Source organism: Macaca thibetana, chromosome 10 (genome assembly GCF_024542745.1).
Source record: "Macaca thibetana thibetana isolate TM-01 chromosome 10, ASM2454274v1, whole genome shotgun sequence".
Taxonomy (NCBI): Eukaryota; Metazoa; Chordata; class Mammalia; order Primates; family Cercopithecidae; genus Macaca; species Macaca thibetana.
Genome location: NC_065587.1, coordinates 83,904,815 through 83,926,487, shown reverse-complemented (window position 1 = coordinate 83,926,487; position 21,673 = coordinate 83,904,815). Strand labels below are relative to the sequence as shown.

At 36.3% G+C, this 21,673-nt stretch overlaps 1 protein-coding gene across 8 annotated transcripts in view; it reads right to left on the bottom strand.

Moving 5' to 3' along the window:
- MACROD2 (mono-ADP ribosylhydrolase 2) overlaps positions 1 to 21,673 on the bottom strand; it is a 2,111,745-nt gene that overhangs the window by 820,977 nt on the left and 1,269,095 nt on the right. For all 8 annotated transcript variants that reach the window (XM_050745635.1, XM_050745636.1, XM_050745637.1 and 5 more), the window contains one exon: positions 13,712 to 13,833. In XM_050745635.1, the coding sequence (XP_050601592.1) occupies positions 13,712 to 13,833 (122 nt within the window). The remainder of the gene's footprint in view (positions 1 to 13,711; positions 13,834 to 21,673) is intronic.

Below are 21,673 nucleotides of genomic sequence, written 5' to 3'. Positions count from 1 at the left end.
CGAGTAATAATATGATCACCTTGCTAGGCTAGTGTGCTTTTTCTCTAACGTTTATAGCACTGACAAGATTTCTTAAGTCTCATTAACCAGCAAAATAGTATATCAAGCCCTGATTTTTAGCATTTGTTGGTTTCTGCCATGTAAATAGTCTCAACATGGAAAATTTTATACTGCCTATATGATGTCATGGAACATGGAATTGGAAAGGATGCACAGAAATGCACCATTATATAGTATTTCCATCATGTAACTATAATAGACATAAATAAACCAAAGAGCATAGGTAATAGTAAAATGTAGTAATTAGGAATTGCTGTGTATTGAGTACTTATTATCTTTGTGTTTAATATAACATTAAATTGTAAGTTTATAAAATTTAATTTTTAATAAAGCCTGTGTTTTAATAATCAGCTCACAAATTCTTGACATTTAACAATCAGTTCTCATAAACCAGGACAAGCTGGCCCCACTGCATATTTATTTAAGATCTGCATATATTGACCTGTGTGTGTGTACGTGCATGTGTTATTCCTGCAAATGAGCCAGATAACCAAGAAAAATGAGGACTTTCCTGCGATTCTATTATGTGCATGTAGATCAAAATGAGTCTTCTCTGACCGGTAAATACTGAATTCTCAGTCTACTACCCTTTTCATCTGCTTTAAGCAATGTATTTTGCCTCAATTCTTATTTTCCTAGACCCATTAAATTTTAAACCATATCCAAGAGAGAATACAGAACTGTCAAATACATTGGACATTGGAGCAGGATCATGCTCAGTTTAAGAATCCCAGTTCGTGCTGTGATGCACCAGCCAGGCTCTGTGCAGTACAGTGCCCTAGCTTCAAGGAATGTTGCCAGCAGACAGCCCTCAGCTGTCAGCCCTCTCCAGAAATTACCCTTGACTGAGAGGAGCTACTTATTCCAAGATCACACTCCTTCCTGGGTGCAGCCTCCATCAATAACTGGTTGTTTGAGAATGTACAGGTCTAGACTCCTCACACCAACTTGGAACCATTTTGAAACAATCATCTCAGCTTTAGAGCTCCCAATCGGGTCACCAAATGCTCCATAAACACTGCATCATCACGTGACTTCTCCCTCTACCCAATTCTGCTTCCTTCTTCCCTTCTGCATATATTGATTGCAAAAGCATTCCCATATTAGCTTCCTGCACATTAACCTCCATCCCAGAGTGGTTCCTGAGAAAGACAACCTGAAAACTTGGCAAAGTAGCTGTGAAATAATAAAACCTGTAAGCAAATATTTTTAATTTGAAAACCAAAATGCATGTGCTATGAATTTCTAAATTTTACCTTTTTAATAATGTACTACTAAATCCTGTTTCTTGGCTATTTATTAGATACCACAAATATGAGCTAAATGTTTTCTTACGATAGCTTAAGAAGTTATTAAATCTACTTCCAAACATTTAAAGAATACAAATGCTTCACAAACTCTCTCAAAAAATAGAAGAAGAGATAACACTTCTCAAGTTACTCTATAATACCAATACAAAGGCATCACAATAAAGGCAAATTGAAGACCAATATCTCTTATGAATATAGATGTGAAAATTCTCAAATACTTATTATATAAAAAGTAATCCAACAGCATATAAAAATGATTATGAATTACATGACACAACTAAATGGGATTTATCACAGTAATGTATGAATTGTTTAACACTTGAAAAACAATTAATGTATCATGCCATAACAATATGAGAAGAATAAACCTAGCTTTTCATTTTCTTTTATGATCTTGACAGTTTTGAAGAGTATTAATTACCTATTTTGTTGAATGTCCCTCTTTGGAGGTCTGCCTATAGTTTCTCATGATTAGACTATGGTTAAGATTGGACTATGGCTATGGCAAGAATACCATAGCAGTGATGTAGTGTCCTTCTTAATCCATTATATCAAGAGGTTCATAATGTTGACATATCTCATTACTGATTATCTTAATCTTGATCACTTGATTATGGTGGTATCTGCTGGGTTTCTCCACTATAAAGTTAGTATCTGTTCTTTCATATTTAATACATGTCTTGGAGAATCTAATTGCATTTTGTTGATGGAAAAAAAATAAAGCCTGAACCTAATGGAGAACTGGTTCTATTCTGAGCAACAGAACATGTCACCCATTCCTTATTCATGCTTCTGACCACATTTTCCACGAGTCCCTGTTTCCCTAGGGTAGCCAAATAGCCCAAGGAATTTAAAGTATTTAGCATGGATTTGAGCTATTCCTTTTTTTATTTTAGAGAAAAACGCCCTAAATACCTATTTATTTATTTATTTATTTATTTTTACATAGAAAAACATCAAATGCTTGAGAAGCTGTTTCTGGCTTTTCATTGTTTTGAAGACTTTATGTAGTGGTATGTTTCACTTGTTCTGCAAGACAGCTTCCTGACTGATTCATCATACTGCCCAATAAAACGTGATCTTCAGCAAGAGCTGCTGTGTGTTCCTTACAGCCCTGGTTACATAGTCGTCTGTTTTTACGAGTGTAAGTTAACTGAGGGTTGTATTATTCCTATTTCATAGAATTGCCACTTGCTGGATCTCTCCTCAGTTCTATCACCTTCTTAGCTTTTTAAAGATTCAGAAATCACAAAAATAAGAAAAAAAATGCAATAGTAATGAGATAATTGCCCAAGAATGTAATAATAATGAATGTCACAGCATCTAGAAATGATGTGAAACCATCTAATAACAATAGTAAAAATTACTACCAGTAGAATGTAAGCTCCACAAGGGCAGATATACCCCAAGTACTTTGATTAGTGATTGAAACATAATAGTTACTTAAAACATATCTGTCAGGTAAATTATTTTTAATAAGATATGTAATCTACTGAGCACTTTACAAATATTGTTTCTTTATAGCCTCACAATAATCCTAGGAAGTATATACTGTTACAATTTATCATTCTCTTTTGTATATTTAAACATTTAAGTTTGCTTTGTTATGGAAAATTTAAAACATAAACAAACAGAGAGAATAGTATAATGAATGCCTGCATACTCACTGCATTAATCAGCTCTGGATGCCATACAAAATACCATAGGCCAGGAAGCTTAAACAACGTGAATTTATTATTTGTCACAGTTCTGGAGGTTGGAAAGTACAAGAACAAGGTTCTGGACGATTATGTTCCCCTGTGAGGGCTCTCTTCCTGTCTTTCAGAAGGCTGTCTTCTAGCTGTATCCTTGAGAAGCCAAGAGTGAGGGGAAGCAAGACCTCTGGTGTCTCTTCATATCACAGCAGTAATTCCATCTTCAGGGCCTCATCCTTATCAACTCACCTCCCAAAGGCCCCATCTCTATATACCATCACACTGGGGGTTGGAGATTTAATGTATGAATTTTGATGGGACACAAATCAGTCCATACATAAAACCTACCCATCACCCAGTTAAAATGATAAGTTACTGATATGTTATCTCATTTTCCTTTTTCTTCTTCTTTTCCTTTTTAGACTGGGTATCTGGGTCTCACTCTGTCACTGAGATTGTAGTGCAGTGGTGCGATGATAACTAACTCCTGGGCTCAAACGATCCTTCTGTCTCAGCCTCTTGAGTAGCTGGGACTCTAGGCGTGCACCACCACACCCAGCTGTCATCCCATTTTATATAAACAGTGTAATGTACTTGCTGCATTATTTGAGAATATTCGATTCTTCTATAGAAGAAAATAAAAACAAATGGGATATATAACTCGTGTTAAGTGTTGATAATAACTAAGCAACCAGATTTTGAGATACAGACAGGATTCATAGAATTGTGTTAAATGCAGTACTAAGTTAGTAACCTCTAAGACATGCTGTATGATAAAAAGGATGGAACAAACAAGACTGTTATTTTAAAATGGAAAAGAATGGTAAGAACAGGTCAGAAGCATGAATCATGTCACCTCTAGAGTGACAGCAATGTTATCCTCAAATTATCCTCCCATTGGTGATACTCATTATAGTCTCATTTGGCCTTACATCTCTGACATGGCGGAGAAATGGCGGTAAAACCCCCTGCTGTTCACCAATGAACTGATGAGATACTAGCCAGGAGCACTAGCCCCTGTGTCTTTCTGATAGAGCAAGTATGTGTAGTGGGCCCCGGGCACTCACCATCTGCCATGCTCCCTTGTTCAAACCTCAACTATGGTCCTCATAACCACAGCACCATTGAGAGGGTAGAGATGGTAAAGAGACAGAGCATTCAAACACAGCATAACCAGAAAATGAGGTTCTTCCACACATTTGTCACCTAGTCTAAGTGTGTTAACCTATTCCTCTCTTTCTCCTGGCTTCTTTTTCCTTGAGTCAATGTGAGTCATGCCTCTTAATCTCGTCTATAAGCTTTTCTGTTGTGCATCCTCTGGGATAGTTTACCTGCTGGTATACTTGGAGCAGGGAAATTTTCAGAACATGGGCTCAGAAGAGATGGAGAGACTGCACTAAAGTTACTCATATGGACTAAAATCTAGGTGTTTAATATATGGCTGAACTTAATTCATAATTACAAATTCAAACTATAACACTTTGAAAAGACATCCAGGAAAGCAAATATTTCACTTTGCACATTTTTGAAGGGTATGTGTTTTTGTGTGTATAAAACAAACAAACAAACAAAAATAGCTAAAGTGCAGCTTGAACGCAATCTGTGACACGTTTCCCATTAAAAAAATCCTCTTTGCAACTCCATTGAATTGTATATAAACAAGTCAAGAAAGCTTTCTTTCCACTGACAGATTTATTTTTATTTTAAAATTTTTATTGGTTTTATTTGTTCTTTCTCCTTTGGTCTCTGAGTTCAACAGCTTAAGAATAGCTTAGATTCCATACATTGCAATTGCTCTCAAAAAAAACAAAAAAAAAAAAAAAAAAAAAAAAAAAAACCAAAAACAAAAAACAAACAAACAAACAAACAAAAATCTGAACATTTGCAAGAAAAAATGTTCAGTTTAAAGCCATTGCCTTTGCTCTATACTATTAACCCTCTAGATATATGCCAAAATTGCCCAATTGTTCAAACCTAATATCAGGCTTGGGACTCTGTGGTCCGTGTCTTGAATTGACTATTTCCTCATGATACAGTGATCTAATAACTGCTGCTCAGGTCAGGGAAAAATAAAGCACTCAAGATGAAAGCTTGCAATGCAAATCTGTTTACTGTTTCTATACAAATTTCACTGTAATATACTCTCCTTGACAGTGTGCTAGGCCAGTATTTCCTCTGGAAGACACTGTTGTAGAAACCCATAATGATTTTCCTGAGAATGTTCCCTAGCTTGATAAAAGAACAGAAAATAATTATGTTGACAAATCCAGCCAAATTGAGATGTTTTATACTTTCATTTTAAATGTAGTTTTCTTGGTCTTGCTAGTCTTGCTATCTGCAGAATATACAAGTGACTAAAAATAATTCTTTCAAATTGTAGATGAGATGAAGCAAAAAGTTTCAGACACTCTTACAAAAAGAGTTGATCATGGTCCTAAAGTAAGATTTTTGAAGGAAATACATGACAATATATTTCCCAAATCATTGAAAGAACACATAATTTGAAAGAAACTTTATATTAGAATAAAATCAAAGGTAAATTCCTACTTAAATTGCTCACCTCTAATATGTGTCTTCTGATTGATGGAAAATTTTACATGCATCCAACCTTGGGTGGCCAATTCTTCCATAATTTGCATGATGAATCAAAGTTTAGGATTATGAGATCTTGAAAAAACTTTAACTAAGGTAACACAATATGTGATATCGTTTTTCTACTAGCTAAGCATTACATTCACTTTCATAAGTCCATGCATTCTATAGGACATAAGGCCAGTTACATCAATTACCATTTTTATGACATTTATATCACACTATGCTTAAAGAAGCAGAGAATTTGGATGCCTTATTTTAAGAATAAAAATCTTTGAGCAATCTATGTTTAGCATATTGAATGCAGCTTTGCTCTATTAGAAACTCTGTTTAACTTAAACCAATGCTCTCAATTCTATCAGATTCATCAAACCCTCTTTATAACAAATATTTTGTAAAGTATCCTTGCTATGCAGAAATGACATTTATCAATATTAACACTCATCTGCACACACGAAACAGGCATCAGTGCCCCGCCCATATCTGCCCAGTTCTCATCATTCTAGCCCATGCCCATCCACAGCATCTTCTAGCAAATACCCTTGCTGTCACTCTCTGCCTGAGGTTTTTCCCTCTGCCTGCCCAAGGAGGCAGATAAGAAATGCTTGGAAGTTAATGACCCAGGAGCAGCCCTCAGCCAGCTGATGAAGGGGGAAGATTAAAAAAAAAAAATAGTCCAGCTTTTCTTCTCCCTCAGATGGGACCACTTCTAGGCATGTTCTACATGGTTGCTGAGAGCTCCCCAGCAAGACAGAGCCCCACTTGTCCACAGTGCCAACTTATAACACTCCCACTCCTCCTGGCTGCTTTTTCTTCCCTTCGTCACATCCCCACTCCTCTGCACTGTTCCCTGTCATCGCCTCCTATAGAAAGCACGTGCACACGACACCTTGGCTCAGGGTCTGTTCCCAAGGGAAGCCAAATGAAAACACATCGATTTTTTTATAAAATCAATAGAGTGCCATAAGTGTGATATGAAAATGATTTAAAATGAAAGTATTTATAGTAAAATTCTATTTTCAACATGTAAAGACAAGGGCATGACTACACTAGAACACGCAATGAAGAAGGAAGATGTTTGCTTCACTACATAGAATCATTACGAAAAAAATCTTCCTAAACGTGGACTCAGACAGGTGTGAAAAACTCTCCTGCTGCCAGGGCATGGCCACCTGTAGCATAATTTTCTCAGGCACTCTTGGCAAAGTTCTAAGCAAACTAAGTACAAGCACCTCTTAACTTTCATGATAGTCCAGTGTACAGCGAAAAAGAGAGAGGGAGAGAGAGGCTTTGTTTTGATGTATCTTGTTGTTTGTAAACAGAGTTTCACTTATATGACTGTCTGGCAAAACGTTAAAACATTGTGTGGGAGGAGGCACAGTTTTACTATGTGGGCTTGGCCGGACCACATGTCACAATATCCCTGTCCCTGCCAACAAAATGCTTGTGGCACTCCGTAGTGGTTGTAATTGCCCAAAACTACCCTCACAAAATGGTCCCTAGAGGGCAGTACTACACTCACTGAGAACCACTGGCTTAGACCAAAAAAAAAAAAAAAGGCACATAATAATGGAGCAAAGGACAAAGGAACTGCAGAGTGGCTTAGGCCACTAGATTTAGACTACCTCAGTTTAAATCCCACCTCAAATTTTTGTTCAAGGTAAGACCTTAACTTACTTGAGCTAAGACCAATAGTGTTACAGGTCCAACCTACAGACCGTAGGTTTGTGTAATAGCCCACAGAATGCATGGAGTTACAGTCATCAACATAATGCTTAGCTAGTGGAGAAACAGAATCGCAATATGCATCACCTTGGTTTTGGTTCATATCCTTGGATGAGGAATTGAGCCATAGGGAAGGCAGTTTCCTTCTGGTGCATATTCCTCATCTGTAAGATGGAAGAAACTACATTTTCTAACTCAGGAATGTTTTGAGAATTAATGACTAAAACACAGTGCCTGACGCCAAGTGGGAGTTCAGAAACATTTGCTATTCTTATTACTGTATTTCATGGCTCAATGATTGTTCTCATTCACCCTCTAACTCAAATCATCTCTCTGGTGTGGCCATCAAAAGACACAAATTGTGCAGGATCTGTCAATGTGGGTTTGGTTGTGTAACTATCTGTTTCCAAGGCACAACCTGTGAATTTACTATCATTCCATGCCCGCCCTCCTCCTCACCTCTGCTACCTGTCCTGTCACTTGTCACTCCCAATAACAATAACCTGTGTACCTCTGTGCCCAATAAGGAGATCTTACGAAAGGTGAATGTAGGGGAAAAGGAGAAAGAAAAAGTCTTGAGTTAGCTTTTTCCCACACTGGCTAAATCAAAGTAACAGTGGCAGCAGTTAGAGAATTTGAAAAATAAATGAGATGATGTATAGAAATGTACTGCTGTAAACTGTAGAGTGATGTACAAATGCAAAAGTGCCTTTGTTCTTGTTACTTTTTAATAGTATTGTTAGTCACACAGCTGTTAGAAATCCAATCAGGGAAGACATAGAGACTTGGTATTACCCTTTATAAATGAGAAAATGAGACAGGTGAGAACCAAGACTACATATTGCCTAAAAGGAAAATGGAAAAGATCAAATTGACAGCCCTGTAGAAGAGGGTTCTTGGAGATGAAGAGCTGTCTGGGAAATGGTGACATCAAGTTAGGCGGAGGAGCAGAGGTACCAAATGAAAGGGTCAGCTTTTTAAGGCTGCAGACGTGTTCTTGAATAGAGAACTGCATTGATTGATGTGGCCTGTAATGGAAACTCAGATAATGAAACAAAACCAACATTTAAGAATTTCAGGCTGAGAACTCATTGCCATGGCAACCCTCTCAGAAGGGAACTTGTATAAGAAAATAAGATTCACTTGGTTACGCCTTAAAACGAAAACCTATACTACAGTGAAACAACTAAATTCAGAATTCCAAAACTGCTTGATTGCCGCAATGCCTAGAGGTAGCACTGAACTTGTAGGCCCATCATCTTTCCCATTGGAAGCTATTGCTTCTCAAGATCTATGACTCATGGAGGGAACATTAGTTAGCTCTGAGGGATCCCTATTGAAATTGTGTGGTTCCTACCAGCAAAAATTTACAATGTTTTTACATTCAAAAAATCATCCAGCATGATGCCTGTGGAAACCACAGATAGCACACGCCATTTAAACAAACATACAAGTTTTAGTTTGCCCATAATCACATAAAATCAACAAATTCCTATGTCAATTATTTATTTTCATGGGAAAATAATTTTTAGCCTAAGTAAAATCTGGCTTATATTCAAGATTATGATTTTTTCAAACTAAAACATCTACTTTATTACATGTTGTCATTCGAAGAATGTCAGACAGGGTGCATTGTATTTCATCAGTGAAAATAGTTTTCTCGAATATCTAATACCATTGACAAATATAAATCTATGCCTTTGAACTGGTTCTAGAAGAAAAAATTGCTGTGATCCCTTTTGTATGGCATGGATTAGTTTTTTTTTTTAAATGAACATGATGTTAAAAGAAGGGAAATAGAGGTCAAGATAAACACATAAAAATCATTACAAAATAGTTGTATGCCCACAGACAAAAAGAATAAAGACAGCATGATACATGAGAAAATATCTGTCATCCTCTCCAACAGTGCGTGGTGATAATGGATACAAAATCGGGCATTTTCATTTTCCAGCTCTTGCTCAATAGAAATTTTTCTTTCTTGTCTTCACCCCTACACTCACCCCTGAGGTTTCACCAAGATTTTCACCAATACACACAATTTCTGTTAGTATGTTTTACATATATATAGCCAAGGATATCATGCATATGTGTAGTTTTCCTTGTTTCAGGACACACTGTTGTTCTAGAAATCAACATAATTCAGAGGCTTGATTTCACCAATCTGACTATGCATTCCTCAGGTCACATGCATCAGACTTCTGGGATTCAACCTGGGTCTTTTTTCTTTTTTGACATCTATAATATCTTTGTCTTTCCCAAGGTTTTACAGAGAAAATCTGTAGGCTCCCTGATCTCCTTTTAAAGTTTTCTTTTATTCACACTCCAATTTCCAGTTTAGACTGCTAATTATCCTCTTCGTGGTGCCTTAAATTTTGCCTATCTTGCAATCAACAATCTCAAGGTTGTCAAGAATATATATATATGCATTTTTGGGGTCCAAGGGTAACTCATGGTTAAAGAAAAGTAACTGACTTTAACATTTGGAGTCAATAAGGAATAATATTTGGAAGAAATAAGAAACTTGCAAAGACTAGGTCTAGGAGGCATGAAAGACTGGTCATATTTTTTCAATTGAAACTATTTATGGTAAGATTAGAAGGAGAATCAGGATAAAATCTTACATTTAAATATTTCCTGATATTAAGCCCTAAATAATCATTCATAAAAGAGAAATGCCATTGTAAAATGAGCCATTAGATTTGTTGACTAATTTATTTTTTTCTTTTACCACCTAAAGCTAATGTGGATAGGTATGAAAAAACAGCTGTCACAAAGAATGTATGGAGGAGAGAAATGTAATGAATTTTTTCCCCTAAGTTAATAAAATATGTAGTATTTTTTCATAGTAAAAATTTTTATTCACAACACATCTGACACCCAAATCAGTATCTTATTTCTAGATAATTATGTATGACTATAACATTTCCCTCTCCACTATTCAAAAATGATCTCCTCTTAGCAAAACTGAGAGGTAGGTGAAATTTAATTATACCCTACTCTTCTTCTGTTTTTCTCCATCTCCTTTCAGACCTTTCTCCAATTCTCCTCCCCTAAGGCTAAGGTGCTCAGTACTTTTATCATACTCTATCCTGTCAACATGAAAAGTAATTTGATAAATTTCTTCATATTAAAGTATTAGAAAATTAATTATCTACTAATCTCATGAGTATCTGCATTTTAAAGGAAAATTGCAGAGAAAGAACAATGCCTTAACATCCTAAATTACTCATGAATTATGGAATTTCATGCATCTCTGGGAAGATATTTAAAAGTGATGAGAGAACTACAGAATATTCTCAAATCAAACAGTGGACATGATGATCTTGTCCATTTATTTGTCTAGGTGGTCATAAGGTGGAGGCATATTTTGTTAGGAAACAACCATTAGATTTTCTCTATGTCACAGAAGATACCTGATAATGTTGGGGTACACAGTAGGTCTTACTCATATTTATTAAATAAATTATCATACTATTTGTCTTACATTCATTAAAAACATTTGAAGAATCTATTCTTTTGGTAAAATAAGAATAAGAATACATATGTTGGACCCTGTGCTGTGACCCTAAAGCCTTTGGTTTAACCTTAGCAGAAAGTGGTGCCTATCAAATATTTAATTTATTTCTGGATATTTCCCTGTTGTTTAAAAACATCAAGAAATTACATAGTAAATGTCTAGCGTTCTGGTGTTCAGAATAGATATCAAAGAAATAAGTGATATTTCCTTAAATTGCCAAATCACAAGGTGTGAAAATGTCTTATATTTGAAGTAACATTGTCAAATACTTTTGAAAGAATTCCATTCTTCCAGTTATCTTATACTCATTATCCCGACTGATCCCTGTAACAACAGCCTCATGAGATGGACAGGTCTGCAATAACAGTAGTAATTTACTGATTCTTTATATGTGGAAACCGAGGCTACAAAATGTTGACATTACTTGTCCACAGTCACACAGTAATAAGTGGCAAAGCAAACACTAAGTCACTCTGATAAAAGGATTTATGAGAAATTCTTTTTGACAGGTATATAAATGAGTTCAAGTTAAGTTTATTTTGCATCCTAATAACCAGGCTTTTTATAGCAACCATTTCTACCATCTTTTGTGATAAGTTGACAAAATACAAGCCGATACTATAAAACATGTATCCAGTCATAATCATGTTTCTGAAAGTTTTCTATTTCTCTCTACATAATCAGAATGTGATGACATTGGCATTATTATTTATTTAATGGTGATCAAGAACATGACGTACCATATAAAGAAGAAAAACCCATCTACTCCAAAAAAAGGAAGGAAAGAAGGAAGGGAAGGAGGGAGAAAGAAAAGAAAAATACTTTTCTTTTTTATGGGTAAAAGAGACATGACATTTGATGGCAACTGTAGTCTACCATGCAAGAACTTGATGATCAATTTCGTTGGACATTTCATCCCACATTTTGTGTATTTTCTATCTCCATTTTTATTTATTAATATTGGGTTGAATTCAGCTCAGCCTCACCTGCTAATTTCATTCAAATAATATGTAATTGATCCTTCAAAATAATCATCAAAGATGTTAAGGTAGATCTAATTCCTATCAAAGAATGACTAGAGTATTGCAAGAGCATTACTTCAGCCTATCTGCATGCCATTTGTTAAAAAGTTAACTTAGTCCATAATTCTTCCATTCCTTATCTAATGGTAGCAAGTAGAGTAACATGATTGTTTTGAGATAATTATAGAGATTCCTGTCTCTATTAAAAGGTTGAGTGTTATTTTTATACTGTTTCTAGCAAAATTCTTCCTTCTTACTTTTTCTTGGCTTTTAAAAACAAATCATTAGAGATGCCAGTGATATCCAGAGACAGCAAATTCTCTCAGGTCTCAAAATCCATGTTTCCCAAGTTGGAAACTTGTCTACACATCCATTTTCCAAGCACTTCAGCCTTTTGCTTTTTTAAATCAATAAGCCATATTGACAAAATTTTAATTATTCCCTAAATGTGCATGCCTGCTTTGATTTTTCTTATTTTCCTATAGAGAACAAAATTAACCAACTGGTCTTGTGGTATACTTTGCTCCATTCTCTTTGAACTTCAGCTTTCACCTCTAAGAGAGAATAGGATCTTATGTATTGAGCCATTTGCAAACAAAATTTTAGAAAGTCAAAGAGATAAATAAAATATCCAGCTCTGTTAATAATTATCCAAAGATTAAAAAGGACTATATAATTAGGTCATGAAAAGTTTCCTTATTTCAAGCAGACTCACCAATGTTGCATTGAAAAATGCACTTCATAATTACATTCATGCACAAAAAGTATAGCAACCATCCAGGGTTATCTAAATGTATCTGTTTCTCAATGCTTCTTCATGCAGATCATAAAACCACTACTTCTGTGAACTATCAAGCAATGCTGATCTATTCAGTCTGCTATGAAATCAAGTATTTAACTATTTCTCTGCCCCACAATTTCAGCGAGGCTATAATCTTTGTGGGGTAGGGGGAACAACCAAGGGATTCCAGCCAAATTAACTTATTACTAGATATTTACAGTGTGTTTTTCTATAGTTTGATTTTCTTGGTGTAATTGAGATGTAATAAAGGTAGAACATGTTGCAAAAGAAAAGCAGGTGAGTAAATACCTCCAAATCCAGCTAGAAGAGAATTCCTTTCATCTCAGCCTATTGGTAAGGAAATAGATTAGATCCACATTTTCTGAACTCCCTTTGTCTACTGATAAAACTTAGAAGAGATGTGGTATACCCAGCTACCACCTACAGAATATTAGTCTAATAAGAGTAAACTAAATCTAAAAGAATAACAACATTCAGGTTAAAATACATACACAGAGTAATTTCCTGCAAATAAATCATGTCTGACGCTAGCATGAGAATGCATGCAGACCCTAATGCATGTAGACAGAGATTCAACATAGCTCCAGAATGCACAAACATACAACCAATATATATTAAATGCACACTATTATAACAAACTCAGTATTTGCTATTTTCCTTCTTTAAATCTGCTGGCCACTACCCCACTACCATACTATTTACTTTCTCCAAAGGAAAGTAAGTGGCAAAATGAAGAGGAAAAAGTAGATAAGATAAATCCAGTTCTGGCGTTTTATAGTTTTAAATTCTGAAACATCATGAAAAATTCAGTAAATATTTATAGCACACCAAAGAGGAGAGTCATGATTACCAAATTGGCTACTAAGATCCTTAAACTTAGTTCTCAAAAGTTTAGAAATGGTTTCCTACCTCTTTTTAGACAAGACAGATTTCTAAAGCATAAAGGCTGAAAAAGAGTGAGAAATAAAAACCATAAAATTACTTACAACTGATCGGATGTTATTTTCTTTCACCAGCTTCAGAGATGATTTATAGCAATTTGCAAGGTCTTCCTTGTGGGAACCATTAATATGGCCTCTGGCTATTGGCCCTACAGTATGGATGACATCTGTAAATACAAAAGGAAGGAAAAAGAGGATAAGCAAGGTATTTTTCACTTTTTACATAAATAATACTTTGTTTATTTTAGGTATTTGTGTTAGAGCCTGGAGACCAGCAAGCTAAGCAATACATTGGCGATGCAAATATTTCTCTGGTAGAAGATCTTAAGTAGCACAACCTCCTTAAGTAGGCAATTTCCCAGGAAGATTCTAATTGTGAAAAGGAATCCCCAACCAGTGAATTGTTTCATAGTTTTTGGTCAGATTCAAGTGACACAGATTATAGTATAAGATGTACATAATTGGTTCCCTGGAAAAAGACAAATCCTTGGTGGGAAATAAACTGAGGAATAATTGCCTGCCAAAGGAACATCTAGATTGACATGGGAAGGAAGAGCCAGTGCTAGCCTAGCTTACTTGTAAGGCAATTTTCAGGCATTGTACACAATAAAGAAAAGCAAGTTTCTGAAAGAAAAAAAAAAAAAAAAAGACGAGAATTTTTAATAATCAGTAATAACCTTAAGAAGAATAACTGCAAAACATTCCGGCCAATTTAGAAAGTGTAACCTACCAATCATCACCTACATAAGATACGCTAATAGTTCATACCTATTTTAATAGGTTAATAGTTAATTATCTATTTTATTGTATTATTAAAACATTCAAACATGTTAATGCAATCTATAGTTTTCAACTCCTATTTATGTTGAAAAACACAAAATTTGATATTTTTATATACACAACAAGCCATTGTGCTATTCTTTCAATCTCTATGCACACATAAACTTTTAACTTTAGGAACGTAGTGAAAGAGGACTGTTCTCATTTTAAGAAACAGTAGAAGAAAAACCCCACATTTTAATCAAATTTACTTGAAAATGCCTTGTAACTCTTGCTTGCCAGTCTTATCGGTGAATTGAATTATTAGTCCATTTCACTGATGTAAATCATAACAACTAATCAACTTTGATCACAAAGACAAATTCAATCTAATGTAATTGGAATATTATAATGAAATTATTTGTGTTGACTAATCAGTATCACTCAATTCCAACAAGAATGACAGAAGAATAAGAGTATTCAAAAATAAGAATATGGTATAGTCAAAAAATGCATATGGCATTTGAATATCAGCAAATAAGTCACTATAAGAAAAATCTCTCCGAGCATGGTGGACCACGCCTGTGATCCAAGCACTTTGGGAGGCTGAGGTGGGCGGATCACGAGGTCAGGAGATCGAGACCATTCTGGCCAACATAATAAAATCCTGTCTCTACTAAAAATACAAAAATTAGCCGGGCATGGTGGTGCATGTCTGTAATCCCAGCTACTTGGGAGACTGAGGCAGGAGAATCACTTGAACCAGGGAGTCGGAGGTTGCAGTGAGCAGAGATCGCACCACTGCACTCCAGCCTGGCGACAGAGTGAGACTCTGTCTCAAAAAAAGAAAGAGAAAAAAGAAAAGAAAAATCTCTATTGGTTGCCCACTAAATGTTGATACTACTATTTGATGTTTAAAAAAGACCTAAAGCATTGGTTTCCATGATTAATTCTGAAACAGTATTTAAACCCTTGTCAGCCAATATTAAAGAGGGGCTCATGTGATCAAAGGAGGCATACAAAACTTCACTAATAAACTCACGCAGATGTTGTTTCACAGGTAAACTTACTTTTAAAGTGAGAACCACTACAATATAGAAGCGAAGGATGAAGGGACTTGAGGTGTACTTAGGAAAAAAAAATAGCACACAGTGATATCATTTTTTTGGAACAAAAGTAACAAGCAAGAGTTGCATAAATTCAAGCAATGCAAGTCCTGTACCATAGTAAATATATATGAATACTGTACTTTAGTTTCTTTAGTGAATGTTAGAATCCATAAAGGAAGGAGGTTGTGCTTAGCCTTACTTTATTTCCCCCCTTGTGGCTACTTGTTATTTATACCCAACTACGATATTCTAAGTTTTCTAATGGATACAAATGGCAGAAAAATTGAACTGGAATAACACACAATTCTATAAAGCAGCATTTCCCCAAATGGGTTCGGTATGATATCGGTTTAAAGGTCAATTAAATTTGGGAAAAAAAAAAAAAAAAAAAAAAAAAAAAAGGTGAAATTATATCACACCAGTTACCTTACTGCAAGACTTCAGTGGGTATTTAAAATGCCATAAGGAGTTGCGCATCTCCAGGAGGAGAATACAAAATGCTCTGTTTCCTAAATCCAGTTGAAACCTGTACTTTGAAGAACACCTCATAGGACTAGATTTCCACAATTTTACCTTTGGGAAATGTTGTTCCAGGGCCATTTTGGCACTCTTGTTCCCACTGTTGAAGGCAAAGTCTATGCTTTTTACCCCCTTCCCTACTGCTTCTAAACATCAAACACTTAATATACGAAAGAACGGCCGGGCGCGGTGGCTCAAGCCTGTAATCCCAGCACTTTGGGAGGCCGAGATGGGCGGATCACGAGGTCAGGAGATCAAGACCATCCTGGCTAACACGGTGAAACCCCGTCTCTACTAAGAAATACAAAAAAACTAGCCGGGCGAGGTGGCGGGCGCCTGTAGTCCCAGCTACTCGGGAGGCTGAGGCCAGAGAATGGCGTGAACCCGGGAGGCGGAGCTTGCAGTGAGCTGAGATCCGGCCACTACACTCCAGCCTGGGCTACAGAGCGAGACTCTGTCTAAAAAAAAAGAAAAATATATATATATATATATATGTGTATATATATATATATACACACACACGCGCGGTGGCTCAAGCCTGTAATCCCAGCACTTTGGGAGGCCGAGGCGGACGGATCACAAGGTCAGGAGATCGAGACCACAGTGAAACCCCGTCTCTACTAAAAATACAAAAAAAAATTAGCCGGGCGCGGTGGGGCGGGCACCTGTAGTCCTAGCTACTCAGGAGGCTGAGGCAGGAGAATGGCGTGAACCCAGGAGGCGGAGCTTGCAGTGAGCCGAGATCGCGCCACTGCACTCCAGCCTGGGCAACAGCGTGAGACTCCGTCTCAAAAAAAAAAAAAAAAAAAAAAAAAAAAAACAACGGGACATGACCATGGTTCTCTTATTTTGTGGATGGAGAAGATCAAGAATAAGTGCCTCTTATCTGGAGTCATAAAAGACATTGAGCAAAGTAAAGAGGAGGCTTAGAGATATTAACGGGGGCGGGGTGGGAGGACGGGAAAGAGGGAGGGAGGAGGGAGGGAGGGATAAGGGAGAAACAGAGAAAGAGAAAGCGAGAAAAGCCCATAAGTGTAGGAAATAGTGACATCATAAACTTTTCCTTTGCTTTCCTTTAGTCATCATCATCTACAAAACTTAAATGAAATTTAGGAAAAATTATTCCTTGCATTTCTTTAGTTCTCCATTTCATTTAAAGGTCTGAGGATAAACAGGCAATAAATGAGCCTCCTCAGCATTAAAATATTGATCTTTGTATTTATGCTCTATATTAAATTTACAGCATCCAAGATCAAGTGTTATTATCGACCAACATGATGACCTCTCAGATCCACAAAGCTGGAGATGAATCAATATGAGGCTAGACAGGAAATCTCCTTCATTATTGTAATTGTCTGTAGTACTTATGAGTAACTACTCCACACTGAGTTTCTCGTTTTCTGTTAGAAAATTCAGTCAGGAGGCCTGTCTTTGAATTCCTGCTCCAGCCCTTTAGTCATCATGTCTTAGATAAACCCATCATTTCAGTGGTCCTTGCCTTTTTCCTTATCTGTAAAATAAATCTCCTGTTTAGATTATCTCTGTTGTCTCTTCTGTGTTGTGCAGCATTATTAATATCTAACCTTATAATAGAGATGGATAGAAAATAGAATGATATCTGGGCAGTTAAAAGTGATCTTAAACATGGTTAAGCAGCTCACGGATTCTAAGAATTCTTTTTAATATCAAAATATCATGACTAATTATTCACAATAATAGTTTCAAAATCCATTGAGAACATGTTAGAGACAGAGAGCTATTATAATTTTAATGATGCTTTGTATTGATTTATGTTTTATTAAACACAGTAGCATCTTCATAGTGGACATATATATGTAATACACATGGATGCAAAGTCTATGGACAATGCTTTATCTTGCACATGAGTTTTGAATCCCTTGGTATAAATAAGATAATGTAAACAGAAGTATTAAATTCAAAGTCTGATACATAGGAAGGCTCAAGAAATGGTAAATGTCATCGTCAACAGCAGCAGCATACAAGGAATCCTCAGCACACAAGCAGGAATGACAGAAAGTTATCATCTCTTTACTCATGTGGAAAGAACACCAATTCTAAGATCTGACTACAGGTTATAAGTCCCAGATCTGTCACTAATCAGCTATGTGACCTTGTGCAAGTCACTCTCCTCTTTGGCCTTCAGTATTCAAAGTCAAAAAAAGGAATAAATCAGAAGAGCATTTTTTTTTTCAGCTCTCCAGTGCATTTCCTTCTGTACATGTCTAACAGGAACTGAGCTACAGATTCTAAGAAGTCTAATTTATTTTTGTCCAGATAAATGAGCATCAATCATGGTTCACGTTTCTCAAACACGATTATACAGTGAAGTGCAAATTGGCACTATCCCCAGAGAAAATGATTTAATCATATCTAACAAAATTACAAACGTAGACTTCTTTTGATCCAGCAGTTCTATTCCTAGAAATGTATCCGAAAGATAATATACTTGTCCATATGCAGAATAGTATTTACACAGGCCATTCCCTGAAACATTATATATAATAAGGCAAGATGGGAAACATCTAAATGCCCAACAATAGGGGACAGACTAAACGATGTTAGTAAAACGATGGTTCATTTATACTATGAAATATTACCCTTCTGTAAAACAGACAAAGAAGGCCTTCATGTATGCATACGGAAAGATACCCAAGATACATTACAATGTAAAAATAAAATTCAGAAAAGCACACTACCATTAGTGTTAAAAAAAACCTCCTCTACCAATGTAGGGAAGAATACAGGTTTGTTTTAGTTACATGCATAAAACATCTCTGGAAGGATAAACTAGCAGTTAATAACAATAGTTACCTACTAGGGGAGTGACAGAAACTAGAAAGATGGGGGCGAATATGGGGAGGAAACTTTTCACTGCTTTTATTTTTTGATGTTCAAGTTATGTGAATATATTAGCTATTCAAAAATTAAATAAAACATTTAAACAAAGAGTATATGATTTATTAATCCATATTCCTGAATCCCATTTACTCTATCCCTGTAACATTAAAGATCATTAATGTGCTTTCCAAAGATGAGCTTATATCATTACACATATAAAAATACTCTTAAAGAAAAAGATCGATATAATTTCAAGGAATTTAACAAAATGACTCCCCTAGGTATATCTTTCTTTTATTTTCCTACCCTCAATAATTTCTTTATATTAAAAAATTATTTTCAGATAAACATAAGGTTTAAATGATGAACAAGAGGGCATTTTTTTCCTACATGGCTAGCATCTACTATTAAAGTTTTACTATAATTTTAATATGCAAACTGAGTGTGACATCCCTTAAAGTGGTAACACAGGATAGGAGCATATATATATATATATATATATATATATTTTTTTTTTTTTTTTTTTCTTTTAGACAAAGTCTCGCTCTGTTGCCCAGGGTGTAGTGCAGTGGTGCAATCTCGGCTCACTGCAACCTCTGCCTCCTGGATTCAAGCAATTCTCCTGCCTCAGCCTCTCGAGTAGCTGGTATTACAGGCATGCACCACCATGCCAAGCTAATATTTGTATTTTTAGTAGAGACGGGGTTTTATCATGTTGGCCAGGCTGGTCTCGAACTGCTGACCTCAAGTGATCCATCCACCTCGGCCTCCCAAAGTTTTGGGATTACAGGCGTGAGTCACCACGCCCGGCCAGAGCATACTTCTTATGCTCCTCCTTTGGTTATCTCAACAACCAAAGAATTTTGAACAATTGTCAAGAATTTTTAGAGATTAAAAAAAGACTATGTAAAAATTTAATCTATGCCTACTTTCCAAGGAACCCAGAGAGACAGAATAATGTGCCCAAAGTCAGAGATCAATGTGGGGAGATAATGACAGCATCACAATGACAACATCACAGTCAGTAACAATATGATTATGAGTAAGTTCCTCTCAAGGTGACTGCTTATTGAAAGAAACGAATGGCATACATTTGTATATATACATTTTGGCATGTTTGTCATGAATCTCATTACTTTAGCCTCATGCTTGTATACATGCAAATTCTGGTTAGTTTTGTGGTTAGATTTGTTGCAATATGCAACAAATTACCACAAAACGTGGTGGTTTAACACAGCAACCAGCATTCTATTATTTCTTTTGGCTTCTGTGGGTCAGACCTTCTGCAATGGCTTGGCTAGGGGGCTTGGCTTGGGGTCTCTCATTTGGTTGTAGTCAACAGGTGGCTGGCACTGGAGCAGTGGAGGACTGTGGGAGCCAAAGGCTGGACAGGCATCTTTCTCTCTTCATGTGGTCTCAAGGACTCTCCATGTGGGCTAGTTTGGGTTTCCTCACTGCACAGCAGCCTCAGAGCAGTTGGATAACTTAAACAACAACTCAGCGGTCTAAGAGCAAGTGTACCAGCAGGTGGACGCCATGTTGCCTTTTATAACGCAGTCTTGGGAGTCACACAGCATCACTACCACGATATTCTATTGGTTGCCACTGTCAGAAAGATCTCACATTTTTTCAGGTGGAGGCACCTAGACCTCACCTCTTGACGGGAAGAGCAGTAAAAAAATTTTGGACATATCTTAAAACAGCTATAATGCAGGACGCCCCAGACAGTTGGCACTTTATTTTGGTGAGTGCCAACTACAAAGTCAGGTGGCAGATAAATAAGAAATCAGAGAAAAGGCTGAGATGATTAAAATTATTACCAGTATGGAGCTCTCAGACCTATTATCTCAATCAGTCAACTGCTAATTTAATAAAAATCTGAGGTAGCCAAAGATTGAAATATGAGATTAGTATTAATTGTAAACACAAGCTAGTTTGGGAATAATGAATGCAATTGTTGCCCCTAGACAGAAATGACTGGCACAGTGCTGGTTTAGTTCTTTTGCTTTATAATGTGGCAGGAACCTGTGGACAGAGGAAAGGGCAGGCATGGCTGTCACAGAATCAGCATCATAACGTCCCATGAACGGTGAAAGTGATGTTATTTCCCTAAAGTGTCTAGCTCCACATTCAAGAAAGGAAAAGCAGCCTTTGTGCACTGAAGCCCTCTCCTATAGCACTCAGGAAAGCCAAGAAAACAGCAATGCAATTTGTACATTTAATCAACATTTCAAATGCAACCCCTTGAAGAGCTATGGAAAATGAGATGGCAGGCCCTTTTGTGCTTCATCAGACTAAAGTGTGGCAAGACAAATGGAATCTGTTTTTGCTCATCTATTTCTGAAATCAATCAGTCTGTAAATCAGCTTTTTTGTTCTGAAGAGATAACTACCGCACCACCTTGCACTCCCCCACTCCTATTTATCCTAGGAAATTAGTCTGAATTATATAGAAAAGGAGGATAGGAGAGAAGGTTTTCTTTGAAGAAGGTGTGGAGGAGAGCCTATTTTTATTTCCAAAAGTGTAAATTGAAAAATATGTGATTGAAATGCCAAATAAATATTGAAAGCAGTAGAATTATTTACAAAGATTCAATCAGACTTATCCTTGGCAAAACAAATGCAGCAAAAACATTCTGTGAAAAAATATTAGCATAATGAATTTTAAAACAAATGAGAGAGTACAGATAGGTTGCTCTCATCATTTTCCATTTGAGAAGCAACTGTGCTACATTCAAACTGTTAATGAACAGTCAGACCAA